Genomic DNA, 13,902 nt, shown 5'->3' with positions numbered 1-13,902 from the left:
CTTCTATGTAAGTGTTCAGGGACTTGCCCAAGGGCACACACTGCTAAATGGTGAGCCAGGAGTCAGAGCCAGGTTTCAAAACCAAGGTCAGTCTGACACCAAACCTGAGGGATTTCCCCTAAGCCAATCCAAGCTGGTATGATAGATGCTTGGTTATGGTCAACTATTTGCTTGGCTAGTTGATGAGAGTTTTTGTGCCTTGAAATCCACAAATCAGCTTTGAGGGGGGGGGGGGGAAAAAGGTCTTTTCTTTTCTCCACAGACCATTTATCAGCAAATACTATACTTCATCAATTGTCAGCCACTCTATTGTTTTATGTACCACTAAGAAGAAAAAACACTAAACTATGACACACATGGAATTTAAGGTGCATGCCAATTTTACAGATGTTAAATGTAGAAAATGTGTGTCTTAAGAAGCAATGAAATAAGGTATTCTATTCTAGTAATGGAGAATGTGTGTATACATAACTTCCCTTTCTCATTTATTTCTTTGCTGACTGGTTTGCCCCTTCTTTTTCATCACCAAAACCTTGCCTGTCCCTTCCATGTCTCATTCTCCATATTGTCATGAACTGGTCAATATTGATTGGGACTATGAGTCCAAAGCCCGTGAGTCTCCAGAACGCCTTGCACTTATAGAAAGGCTCCACTTGAGTTTCTTTAAAGAGCCACACTGGATGGTCTCGTTATGAACTTCCTCCAAAGACTGTCAACAAATCCTTTTCAGAGTCTGGCCTGCCTAACTCTAGTCTTCCCATGGTACCTGGTGATTCACTACCCTCCCTGGTCACCATTCCAACACAGTAATTGGTTGGTTAGTCTGCATATTATTTATTTACAAGGGATTTCCCTACAGGCTGTTAGAGAGGGCATAGGCGGGGGCTTGGGAGCAGAAGCCGAGGCGTGTCATCCAGTTCTCCCAAATAAACGCAGGAAACATGACTTCCCCAAGGGTCTCCTGAAACACCAGGGCCTTCCCTTTCTCCACTGCAGGAGGAGGCAGGATGCAGGGAGGATTAAGCTTCTCCACCCCTCTTAGACTTGACTTCCCCTTCCTGGTGGAGGACTCCATGAGACAAGTTGTGAAGGGAAGATGGGGTAGTGGGATCTGGTACTGCTAGGGGGTGATAGAGGTTCTTGAGCAGTAAGCCCATGGCGGAGCTGGGTTACAGGCCTGACAGCAGCAGCTGGCTTTTCCAATTTGGTGTTTTGTTTCCTCGTTTGCGTGCACTGATGCTGGCTTTCCATTTCCTAGCATTAGAAAAGGGACAGATCCATCAAGGGAAGGAATTTCCCCCTCCTGTTCCCTTCCATCTGATTTTGAGGGCAGAATCTGAAAAGGAACAGAGGCTGATTGGAAAGGTTGGGGACACCAGTAGAGGGACAGATGCAGTCTATGCTGAGAACCAAGGGGCTAATCTGGGAATCCTATTGACAGAAGACTCTGGGGCCTTTGGAATGGGTGGGCAGGCCTATCCTTGCCCCAGCATTCTGGGTATGTGTCAGGCTGTGAGGCTTGGGCATGGACTGAGGTTCACATGGGTCTGTGTGCTATGGAGCTGAAGGATCCTCTGAGGAGGTACAGACAGACAGAGAAATAGAGGTAAGTGGAGACACAGGGAGTAGAGAGTCAGAGGCTGGGCAGGGACGTCTAGGCAGCTGAGGGGGCATCACCTTCTGAGTCACAGGGATCTGGGGCTCCAAGTGGAGCTTCAGAGACTAAAGCAGGCATTAGGCTTCCTCTTAAGCTCTCTGGGATCTCGGGGAGCTGCTGGCAGAGTCTTGGTCATCGCAGCAATTTCCCCAAGAGGCTCTGCCAAACCTGGCACCTTGGAGCCTCGGCCTCGACTTGGGTTGAGAGGCTGGCCCAGCACCTCGCCGCTGCCTGTACGACTCCAGGCCTCCTCCCTGTCGGAGCGCAGGGCCTGCCCTCACCTGTGACCCCCGCGGCCAACTCCAAGGCACGCTGCGGGGTCCAGCGCCCGCTGCTCGCTGCTTGCTAGGCCCCGACGAGCAGGGCCTGCTGAGCAGAGGGGCCGTGCCCAGACCAGGCCGTGCCGGCCGTCGCGACGGTGCCCAGAGCCCTATAGCAGGAGCGAGTGCTGGCCGAAGAGTGTAGGTGTGAGAATGTGTGCTGGGTATGGTCGGTAAACGGAGTGTGGGCCTGTGGGCGCGTTGGCACCTGCGACCGGGAAAGCGGGCTGGCGAAGAAACCGCGTGCACGGCTGGGAGCCCGGCTCCGACAGGGGTGTGTGCGGGCGGGCAGCCCGCGGCCAGAGCTCGGTGGAGGGCGGTGGTCTGGAAGTGGCCCCGGCCCGGGCAGGCCCTGCGGTGGAGCGCTCCAGGCGTGCCGTCCTGGATGTCGAGCCTCGGGTGGGATCCGCGCGGTGCGGCGGGGCTTTTCGCCCGCTCTTCCCGCCTCTCTAATCTAAACCATGCGGGCTCCCAGCCCCGGCCTGGGTGGCGGCCCGAGGGCCGCGGGGAGGGCATGGGGCCGCTCGGTTGGGGAGCCGACGGCCCGCTGGGGGCTCGAGGTCCAGGGGCAGCAGAGCCAGGGGATCCTGGAGGCCCCCTCCCCGGGAGGGGGGGGGCAGCAGGCGCAGACTGATTGACAGTGGCGACGTCAGAGGGGGGGTCGTCCCCGCAGGGAGGGACGGAGGAGGAGGGAGCTGAGGCCCCGAAGTGCAGCCTCGGAGATCAAGGGCCCGCTCCGGAGCCGGGATGTGTCCGGCCGCGAGGTCGCGGCGGACAGCGGGACGCTGACCCAGCGGCCCAGAGTCGGAGCCTCAGCTGTCCGGTGCTCCTCGGACCCGAGCCCGCGTGGACCTCGGGCCGCAGGCGCCTCCGCATGCTGCAGCGCAGTTAGGGTGAGTGTGGATGCCGGCGGGGATGAGGGTAAGCCAGGCGTGTGGGGCAGGGGCCACGCTGAGCCCAGCGTTAGGCTGCAGGGTCCAGGAGGATAAGCTGGAAAGGGGGAGAGTAACGGGATCGGGTAAGAACTTCGGGGAACGGTGAAGGCGACAGGAGAGCGGCGCCAAGTGCCTCTGATCTGGCTGCCGTCTCGGCCCCACTCCCAGCGGTTGGGGCGCGAGCCTTCCTCTCCTCGGAGTGACCGGACGAATTGGGTCTAGGGACCCAAGAGCATAGAGACGACTGCACCAGCTCCGAAGGAAGAAGAAGAGGTGGTCTTGAAATTGGTGTTTGCAGAATAAGAAAGGCCAAGGAAGAGGGCCGGGGTACTGGTGACGAATATCGATGTAGAAATGTGTGTGATCGGAACACTGGATTTCGGAGCCTTTGATGTAACAGGCTCCTTAAAATTAAGGCAAGGAACATTATATGTAAATAATGATCGATGGTCAAGAATTATCAGGACGTGAGCAAGCAATTACCAAAAAAACAAGGCTAAGCGGCATAACAAACACAACACTCAGACGTTAAAACAATAAAATAATAGTCACTTTGAGAGCCAAGTAAAAACTGTAACCACAAATTTAAAAGGATCATAGACGAAGAAACTCCAAATATAGGAACAATGTGATAAGATCCATTATATTAAGATCAATATCAAAAATATACGAAATAGTAATAGTGTAACAAATGATAAAAATGTAGGAAATTAGATGAACAGTGAAAAATGTGACTAAGGGAAATACTAATAATATAATTGACAGAATACTATCATATAATTTATTATTGATACTATAATGAATTATTAAAATCAATATTAACCAAAATCTTAAGAGCTGTAGTAATATAAATAAAGACAGCAACAAGAATTGCTGGAGAGATATGACAATTTATGACCAAGGTATTAATAGTTCCAACAACATTATAAATAATGGTAGAGTAATAAGAAGTATTGTACAGATGTGATGAAAAATAATCAGAGTATTAAGAGCTACAGCGATATTACAAATTATGACAAAGTAACAACAAGTAATGATGTGATGAAAAATAACTAGTGAATTAAGATCCATAGCATTACCAATAACGACAAAGTAACAAGATATTGTAACGATGTGATGAAGAATACTTGGAGTATTCTGAACAATCCTAAGGAAACAAATAATAGCAAAAACAACAGGAAGTATTATAAGGATGTAAGAAAATTCATGTGAACATCGAGAACAATAATATTACAAGTTATAGTAAATAAGTTATAAAACCTGTGACAAAGTACAAACAGAGACTGAGGAACCAGCAACGGAAACATTTTAGGGGTACAGAGTAAAAATAAAAATAATGCTAGATTAACATGACCCATTGGAACACTAGGCCCTAGAATGATGAAGCACTGACAGGAAAGCAACAACCACATATTTAATAATAATGAACTAATAAATCAAACCAGTACTTTTAACCATATAGCCTTTTTAAAAACAGTACTAATAATTTATGTGATTGGACAAATATTCTTAATGTTATTGAGCTGACCAGAATACTACTCTGATAATAAAGATAATTAAAATATAACAATTCCCCCAGTGCAAGAAAAATATCACCAGTAATCTAGAGTGAAAAGAAAAATGCTGTTCTCCTTAGGAAACGAGGAGGCTGAAAGCAACACACGCAGAGCCCGACCGCTGCGCCTGCGGAGGGTCCAAGGCAGGGGCGAGCGCGGGCGGCGGCAGACTCCGGCTGGGCGCGGGACCCGGCTGTGCCGAGGGGACCGCGGAGAGGGCCGCTCTGGGCCAGCCCGACGGGAAGAAAAGGAAATTATCCGGGAGGTCCAGCTAGGGCGAGCTGTGGCGATGTCGGGATGTGGCTCCCTGGCCGAGAGAAAAGGAAGAGGTGAACCCCGAGTTAGGGAAGGAGAGCAGGGCGAAGCCCTAGTCCCGAGTCGGAGCGGCGGGATTGGCCCGGAGCGCCAGCCGGACGGCGCCGCTGCACGGCTCCAGGTGTGACAAGTGTCTCACAGAGGACCTAGTGGCCAAGGCAGCATCGCGCCAGGCGGCCCCTCCTCCTGGCCCCGCGCGGGACGCCGCACCTTGGACCAGCCGATCGATCTCGGGCTCTCATTCCGGCCGACCCCAGATATACTCGAAACAAACGTCTTGGGACAAAGCGCACAATTACACTCGCTGCGCGGGGTCCCCTCGCCTGGGGGCTCCTGGGTTACCTAGTCTAGGCCCTGGAAACCGCACGTGGCCCAAGGCAGGTTCTGGCGGTGGCCATGCCGGGGCGAGCCTTGGTCCCTGCTGCCCGTGGCCGGAGGACCAGCCGGGCTGTCAGCCTTATCTTTACGGGCTTTTTCCCAGCCCCAACTGGCCCCAGCCCCTTTTTATCTCCTCGGTTGCACTTGGCTTATTTACTTTGTGAGGCCCTGGGAGCCGATGTCTAGGCCCTGGAATGGGGAAGCCAATGCTCGGAGGGGGAGAGGGACCTGGGCCTTGGGATGCCCAGAGAGATCCAGGGGTGAACAGAAAGCAGGTAGGAGGAGACAGGGGGGAACATTGCACTACAAGACACGCAGCCAGACATGTAGAAAACCCCACCAGAACTTGCCCAGATCCAGAAGAAGGGAGAAGAGCAGGGAGGTGGAAAAGAGAGGCAGAGATAATGCAGGTTTGCACCTATGATGAAAGCGGGAAAGGCAGGTCCTTGCAGGCCGGGCGCTCATCCTGATATATTCCAGGGCCACCTTCCAGAAGGGAGCAGGCACATGGGCAGGCCAGCGAATAGTTCTAGACACTTGGGGAAGGATAACTGTGCCCTGGGGCAGGACTAGGCTGTGCCTGTGAAAGCGACCCATCCAACCAGCTTGGTCCTTAGCTGAGAGGTCTGGGTCCTTTGCTCTAGAGCAGAGAGAGCCCTAAGGAACTAAAAGTGTGAGTGAGTGAGCCAGCGAGTATGAGGGCAAGGTTGGGGAGGACCCTGGCTGAGCTCAGGACCTGACACAGAGTGGCCTTAGGAGAGAGCGTGGCTGCGTGGATGACTAGGAAGGCTGTGTGGGGGTACTTTGGGTGTGAGGCTGTGTGTGCTTGCATGAGTTACACACCTGTGAGAGTGGGAATGTGCAGGAGAGAAAGCCTTTCCTTCAGGAAGTCTCTGACTGCTGTCTGAGAGGGGGTGAGGGCAGATGGGTAAGCAGGGGCTTGAGGGGCTGCCCAGCCCTAGACCGTTTCTACAGGTGTGGAGCCCCAGGAGCCTGGATGCTGTCCTCCTGGCCTGGTTCTCCTCTTCTGTCTGCTCAGTGTCCTGGCTGCCCTGGCCCAAGAGTGAGCCTGGACTCCAGTTATTAGGGAACAGGCGAAAAAGACTTAGGCCTCTGGCTCCACTGGAGCCCAGCAGGAGGGAGGGATTGGGGGTGCAGTTGGGGCAATGCCTAGAGGGCGGTCCTTCCCCCCAGACCTACTCATCATACAGACCCACAACCTGGGGCAGGCAGACTTTGCACCGCAGGCAGACCCTCCCAGGTCCAGAACCCAGAGGGAGGAGGCGAGGGTCTTGCCCTCCGCATATTTTCCCTCCCCCAGCTCAGGAGGGGGCGGGGTCCACGTGCGCCAGGGCTCAAAGCCACCCAGCTCGGCTCGAGAGGGCTGTGGGGCCTCTGGCCAGTGTGGACCTGGGCATGTGACTGGTGTGTGCTGTGCCCGCAGGAGATGCTGCAGGATAAGGGCCTGTCGGAGAGCGAGGAGGCCTTCCGGGCCACGGGCCCAGTGCTTGGCGGCGAGGCCAACGCCGCCAACGCCGCCAACGCCCCCGAGCCCGAGCTGGCCGCGCCGGGCCTCAGCGCAGCGGCGCTCGGCAGCCCCCCGGGCCCCGGCGCCGACGTCGCCGCCGTCGCGGAGCAGGTAGGGCCTCGCCGGCCGTCGGGCAGAGGTCGGGCGTCGGTCTGTCAGTCCGCTCCACTGCGGGCAGGACTCGCTTCCTGGGTGACCTAGCTGCGTCCTGGACTATCTGCCTGTTGATGCTCTCCGGCAAGGCTCGCTCTCTCTGCCTTTCGTTCTTCCTCCACTTGGATCCCTCAGGGCTACTCGGGGACAGGCGCGGGAGGGGACCCCGGCGGCATTTGAACGAGCTGGGTCAAGTGTCCAGCTCTGACAACCCTAAGAGGCCGGGTGGCGAAATCCTGGGACCGGGGGAAGAGTGGCCCCAGAGGGTCGGGTGTGTGTGTTTCGGGAGCCACCGCGAAGCTCCGAGGCCAGGGAGACGTCACCGAGGGGATCACGGTGATAACCTGATGACGACAACGGACAGAATCCTTTTGCGCACACCCTCGGCCTGTGCGGGTCTGCGTGCAATGTGTGCGGGTGCGCGCGCGCCTGGCCGAGGAAGTGCGTGTCCCTCCTGGGTCTGTGCGTCTGCCCGCCAGCCTGTGGCTATGTCTGGGCATGCGGAGTGTTTATGTTTGTCTAGGAGTGGGTCATCTACCCAGGCAAGTGAGTTTATGCATCCTCCGCCGGCCTAAGATAGGTGCAGCTCCGAAGGAGGGAGTTTCAGCCACGGATTACATTTTTAAAAATTCATCAGTGGTACAGAATAATGCCATGAAACGAAATCTTGAGGCGGTGGCTCCCGGGGCTGGCAGTGGTTCTGCATAGTTCCTTGGGTCTGTGTTCCTTCCGAGGGCTCCGCGTGGAGCCGTGGGCCAGGCCGACACAAGTGCCCCTCCCTCCCATCCCTAGACCATCGAGAACATCAAGGTGGGCCTGCACGAGAAGGAGCTCTGGAAGAAGTTCCACGAGGCGGGCACGGAGATGATCATCACCAAGGCGGGCAGGTCAGCACTGGGAGATTGATTTGGGGGGGATGACGGGTGGGAGCAATGGGGATCATCAGGGCTTCCCTTAGCAGTCTTATTGGGCGACTGGAGTTCCCTCCGCCACTCTGGCCTTAGCCCCTTGTCCTGTCACGACTTCGGACTGGGTTTTGGAAGTCCGCAGGGTGCTACCCTGAAAGGGAGCGCCCTGGATGGAAGGAAGAGAGGGCAGCACTATGTAAATGAAATGCAAATAAGGATGGCGACGCTGGAGGTCTCTGCTCTGGCACTTTTGGCCCTCTGGGGCTGCTTTGTCCTCCTCCTTTTGGGGACCTGCAGGGTTTCTCAGGATTGTATTGATTGGGGATCTGGAGATGTTCCTCAACAGATGGAGGAAGGGGACAGGACCATGTTTTCCTATTTCCATAACTTTTGGGGGGCAGAGCAAACCCCCAGTCTCTCATACCACCGGGCTGTTCCTCTGCTGCCAGCCTCCCCTTCTGCCCAGGGGAAGGCACCGTCGGGCTCTGTGTGTGTGTTGTTCGGGGAGCAGCACTCTGGTGGCTGCCAGAAGGGATGATTTATAAAGTGGAAACATCTTTAAAATGTGCTGGTGTCTGTGGGATAGAATCTGGAGGAGAGGGTGAGAGGAGGAAGATGCAGACAGGGAGGGCATGATGGAGAGATTTGCTGGGGAGGCGAGTCTGGGGTGGGGCAGCCATGGAACCGAGAGCGGTTATCAGGTGAAGGGAGATTGTTGCAGACAGAAGACAGAGAAACTGGAAAGTTCAGCTTCAAGAACCCCGTCATCCACCCCACTCTGCTCCTCCACGTACTCACACTTGATTTTGATTCCTGGGGGACAGGTTAGGTGTGAAACTGTCCCTTTGCCTGGCTGTGGGCCCATAACTGGGTTTTCTGAGGAATAAGATGGCGAAGCATCAAGGGCCAGGGATCTGGAGTCAGACCACAGGGGCTTCAGTTCCATCTGTGCAACCAATCCTCAGGCAAGGTACTTCGGGGTCTCTGCCTCGTTCTCATCTCCATCTGTAAAATAATAGGTCCTTCTTTATGCAGTTGTATGTAAAGCACTTAGCACAGCTCCTGGCACATGTAAGCACATAATAAATGCTAGCTATAATATTAATGTAATAAATGCTAGTAATATTAGTCATAGTTAGAGAAATGCCTGGCATCCACTCAGCATTTTTTCTTCCAGCTTTTAGAGAACTGCTTGGGGGAATGGTGGGCTAGTCAAAGGAAACAAAAAGATGGTGGCTTGCTGTGTGCAGTGTAGGGGTGCTGTGGTCCTTCCTGCCTGCTACTGGCAGGCCTTGCAAGATTTCCTTTGTGTGTGTGTGTGTGTGTGTGTGTGTGTTGGGGGGAGGGTTTGGGGGTCTGGGCACTGGGCTGCCCTCAAGCCTAAGTCAGGGTGGCAAGGCCACCCAGGATCTCTATCAGTAGGGGGAGCAGGGAATTGTCAGGGCTTGAGTTTGCTGCATTTTGGGGATGAGGAAGGAGGATGCATTGAGGGATCCTGACAGAGGATGCCATACGGAGTAATCACTGAGGACAGTGGGGAGCCAGGTGTCACAAGCACTGCCTCTTCCTAGCTGAGTATACCTGGACAAGGCCCTAAACCTCCTGTGGCTCAGTGGTATTAGGCAAAACAGAGATGGTGACTGTACACCTACCTACCATCCTTTCTTTTTCTGTTAGTTTGAGACTCAAACCAGGGATCATGTGAGCAGGGCATGGTAAATTGTTGAGTGGATTACAGGTGTGAAGAAGGGAAGATTTATTTCTTGTGACTGCTGGGGTAGACGGAAGGAAAGAAGACAGAGAAAGATCCAAAACTTACATTTTTAGGCAGCAGAAATAACCTTGTCTCTTAAAAATAAATGGCTAGCATGTTCTTTTGGGCATGCCTGGCCTCTGTGGTTTTAAACAAAAGGCATTTGTGGTTCTTCTCAGTGGGGTTTCCTGCATCTGCTTGAGTCCTCCTCCATCCCTGCCCCCAACACACACACACACACACACACACACACACACACACACGCACACGCACGCACACACGCACACGCGCGCCCACGCACACGCACACACACACACTTCCAGAGGTGACTGGCTTCAGACAGACATTTGTGCCTGATCCCACTGGAGGCTTAGAGATGGGCCTCAGGGAATGATGATAATAATTTAAAAATGGCTGGGATGTTGCTGGCCAATTGTGGAGTCATCACAGTCTTTCATTTCTCTGACAGAAAGTTATCCTTGCGCCACGTCTAGTCCTTAAGAACGTCACTAGCCTCGTTCTCCTCCCCCACAGTTCTCACCGACCATTTTTACTCCTGCATAGCTGCCCACTGACCTCACAGACCACTTTCACTGCTCTGATCTCTGTGCCCCCCCCTTCCCCCTGGGCAGCCTTGGTAGGCAGCTTGCTTTGCTTGGGTTTGTGGCTCTTCAACCTCCTGTCTAGCACTTCTTGTTCTCTTCTTTGTGTCTCTACCAGCACCCTTCCTGGGAAACTCCCATTTCTCAGCAGATGGCCTGGACCCTTCTCCTGAACCTTGACTCACAGATTCCTAGACTGTTAGAGCTGGAGGAGAACTGAGAGAACATAAACTCGACTCCAGAGAAGCGAAGGCACTTGGCTCTTGTAGATAGAAGCAAGGCTAGGCCCTTGCCAGGTCGACACAAGCCAAGCAGATGATATCCCACCCCCCACCCCACCCCCCGGAACAATACCCCAACTTTGAGACATTCCCTTGATGGTTCAGTGTTTTGAGCGAGGTTGTTGCTGTGCCCTAGAGACCCTGGTAGGTTAGGGGCAGGATAATTGCTGTCTGGTTAAGAGAAGGGCTGGTCTTGGAGAAGGAGAGGCAAGAATGTTCTCAAGCCAGTTTGACTTCTTGGGTCACATGCCTCTTGCCTTAAGCCCTTGAAGGTCAGAAGTCCAAAGTAGAAAAGAGTCCCCTTCCTTGAAAAGTGGCTTTGAATTCTCAAACAATTTACTCTGGTGAATAAAATGCCAACCACAGTGTGAGACGTCAATCTCTGAATGCTCAGGAAGCCCCTGGTGTCAGGTGTAAGATGGGGCCAGACTCCTGCCCTGCCAGCCTCTGTCCTCAGGCCCCTGCACCCAGGGGCTCTGTGCTGTGGAGTGCAGAGATCAGATCCTGCTCTCTGCCTCCTCACATCCCTGCCAAGCTTGATACATGTGAGAAACTGCATTTTCTTCCAAACACAGATAAAAGCGAGCTCCACAAAAATTTAAATATAAACCTCCCCGAAATGAAAATTTCCTAACCGTCTGACTGCTCTACTCCTAGGTCATGGTTGTGCCACCAGATAAATCTCCACTATCAGCCTTCATAGCCTGTTGAGTTCAATGTTGCTTGTGTTAGTGACAGTGAATTTGCGTTTGAAAAATGAACTACCGATGAGAACTCCTGTTGAACCTGTATTGTTTGTTATTCTGAGGCAAGGATTTGGCCCGGCTTAATCCGGGGCTTCAAAGCCAATTGCCCTCACTCTGTATACAGAGCGTCAGAGCCCAGTGGCGTGGGTGATAAGAGAAGTAAGGGTTGAAGACACTGGGAAAGTGGGTTGGGGAGAGAGTGCTTTGATCTCTTTCTAAAGTATTTTCTGAAAGCAAAAGTCTATCAGAAGGAAGTGTCTTAAAAAAAAAAATTCTAAGAGAAGCAACTGACTTTCCAAAACAGCATCCATTTCACACACCCTCACTCCTGCCCACCCCCCCACCTCAGGGAAAATATTTCTTTAAAATGCTTTGAGTGAATTAGACAACTGTGTGTGTGTGTGTGTGTGTGTGTGTAAGTGGAAATAAATTACGTAGCTTTGTTATTGCTCTCAGAAATCATTTGGCTACAAAAGATTTGATCTCAGTATAGGCAGCACTAGCAACCCCTGCCCCGGCACCCCCCACAACTGCCCTGCTCCCAAGCTCAGCCTTGGTTGCTGGGCCCTGGACTCTCCCCAACATATCCAGAATTCTTCCTCAAGACCCCCAGACACTAAGGGGTAGAAAGACCAGTGGAGTTTTCTGTGGACCCCCCTACCTTTTGCTTGCAGCCTGTTCCTTTGACTCTGGGCTCCACCGCGTGTGTACACATATATAATTTTTAATGTCAATTTTATTGAAGTGGAACATTCCTGCAGAAAAGTGAACAATTCTTAATTGTACAGCTCTATAGACTTTCGCAAAGTGAACACACCGGTGTGACCACCGCCCAGATAAACAGAACATTACCAGCCGCTAGAATCCTCCTTGTGTGCCCTCCCGGCCATCACCACACCCCCGTCGGAACCCCTTTACGGGCTTCTCACCCTTTCAGTTTGGTTTTGCACCTACATTTGAGGGACGGCAGGTATAGCTGCTCGTGGGGCCCCCCTCCCCAGGAAGTCGGAGCTGCGGTGGGCTTGGGGCTTGAGGGCACAGCTAAGTGGAGAGGACCTGGTGAGTCCCCTAGGTCCGTTATTCCGTCCCTCTGCGGGATTGGGGGGGGGAGGGAGGGAGGGAGGGACGGCGAGTAGGTCAGCGCCTTGAACTGGCGTCTCTCTGAGCCCCAGCTGTAACTTGCGTGTCCCCCCTCAGCAGCGGGTTTGTATTTACCGGTTTGCTGCCAAAATCAAACTGCCCCAAACCCTTGCTCCGTGCCCCGCAAGCCTCCCACACCGAGAAACGTCCAAGGAAGCTTATCTTAGCAGTTCATTCTAAAACCATTTCCGAGTATGAAGTAGATAAAGCCTCTGGCCCCGCACCCTTTCAGAGCCTGTTTCATGATCAGAGGAGAAACCCCGGGCTTTCATCTCCTCCCAGGGCCGGCGGGACAGGCGGCTTGTTTATTCCCCAGGCGGGGCCGTTTCCGTGTGTGCCAGGGAGCGCCCCGTCTGCCTGGGGGTCCGTGAGCCCGAGGGGGCGGAGAACTAGGAGAGCGCGGAGAGGGCGCCATGGGCTTAGAGAGAAGGCTAGGGACACGAGGGAAGGGTACCGAGGGGCGCAGGAGAGAGGATGGGGAGAGGGCTGGCGGGCTGAGGCGCTGGGTGCCTGGGACGGGCGAGCCAGGGCTTTACAGCCAGTGCTGGTGACAGGCCTGAGTGGGATACAGGCTGCTCGGAGTCATTACCTCCCTTCTTAGCCCTCCCTCTCCCTCCCACTGCGGTGTTCATTTCCGCCATAGGTGTTGGTTTTCAGGTGCATTTTATGTCCTAAATCACGGAAACAATTTACATCTCACTCCATGGGCTCATCTGTTTGAGTAGAGAGGACCTTTGCCGTGCAGGGTGAGCCTAGAGAAGTCACAGCTCCGGAACCCCGCCCAGCCTCTGGGGCTTGAGTCATGCCCACCTGGTGCGCATGCCCAGCCTCTGGCCACGTCTGGAACCAGGGGCAGATGCCCTCAGCTTGGTCAGGAGCCCGCCGGGTAGAGTGCGTGCTTCCCCTTCACACTTAGCCTGTTCTTTACACAGGGCAGCCTTTCATCTTTCTGGAGCCTTCTAGGTGGGGAAATGATTGTGCCCAGGGTCCCCACAGAGGGGGTGCCCAGAAGCAGTCACCAAACTGGACCCTGGCAGAGAAGGGGTTGGGAGAGGGGAGATATCTGTTTCCACAAGGCAATGGAGCTCACTGAGTCCCAGAGGCTTAGCCTTTTGAGGACTTTTGAACTCCGCATTTAGACCAGATATCTTTACCTCCCTCCCTGCTGCTAAGGGCTGCTGCCCTAGGAAGAGGCGAATGGGTGGGCAGGGAGGCAGAGTCTAAGAGACAACCCCTTCCCTGCCTCAGCTCCTACAAGACCTCCCAGAGGCTGTTATCAGTCAGGAATCTGGTCTACAGTCAGTTTCTAGGAGAAACCAAATCATAGGACACCAGCTCCGTGCCTTGGGCGTGCTGAGCACAGGCTCTTCACTGGCCTTCTACAAAGCACTTACTCCACATCAGCGTGGCCTCCTGAGCTGCTGAGATGAAGTATACTGGGGAGCAGGAGAAGAGGAAGGACAGTGCCCCTTCCCTCCTCTCAGCCTCGGCTACGAAGACTGTTGAAGTGGCAGCGAGCCATATTCTTCCGGCCCGCTTTGTGGACACTGGCCTGGGGGGAAGCCATGTCTGCCCTCTGCTGTTGCCATCTGGATTGATTATAGGAGAAACACGCTAAGTGCAGGGCACT

The 13,902-nt window shown here is 53.9% G+C and overlaps 1 protein-coding gene across 5 annotated transcripts in view; it reads left to right on the top strand.

Moving 5' to 3' along the window:
- Positions 1 to 1,971: 1,971 nt before the first annotated feature.
- TBX4 (T-box transcription factor 4) overlaps positions 1,972 to 13,902 on the top strand; it is a 30,561-nt gene continuing 18,630 nt past the window's right edge. For 4 of the 5 annotated variants that reach the window (XM_019636599.1, XM_019636598.1, XM_019636597.1 and 1 more), the window contains exons 1-3: positions 2,701 to 2,870; positions 6,606 to 6,800; positions 7,635 to 7,729. In XM_019636599.1, coding sequence (XP_019492144.1) covers positions 6,609 to 6,800; positions 7,635 to 7,729 — 287 coding nt within the window. In that variant the 5' untranslated portion in view covers positions 2,701 to 2,870; positions 6,606 to 6,608. Of the gene's footprint in view, positions 2,119 to 2,700; positions 2,871 to 6,605; positions 6,801 to 7,634; positions 7,730 to 13,902 lie in introns of those variants that run through there. The other variant, XM_019636596.1, reaches the window with a different exon arrangement.

Source organism: Hipposideros armiger, unplaced genomic scaffold (genome assembly GCF_001890085.2).
Source record: "Hipposideros armiger isolate ML-2016 unplaced genomic scaffold, ASM189008v1 scaffold_29, whole genome shotgun sequence".
Taxonomy (NCBI): domain Eukaryota; kingdom Metazoa; phylum Chordata; class Mammalia; order Chiroptera; family Hipposideridae; genus Hipposideros; species Hipposideros armiger.
The sequence above is the reverse complement of the archived record's forward strand: the minus strand, read 5'-3'. Positions and strand labels throughout refer to the sequence as shown.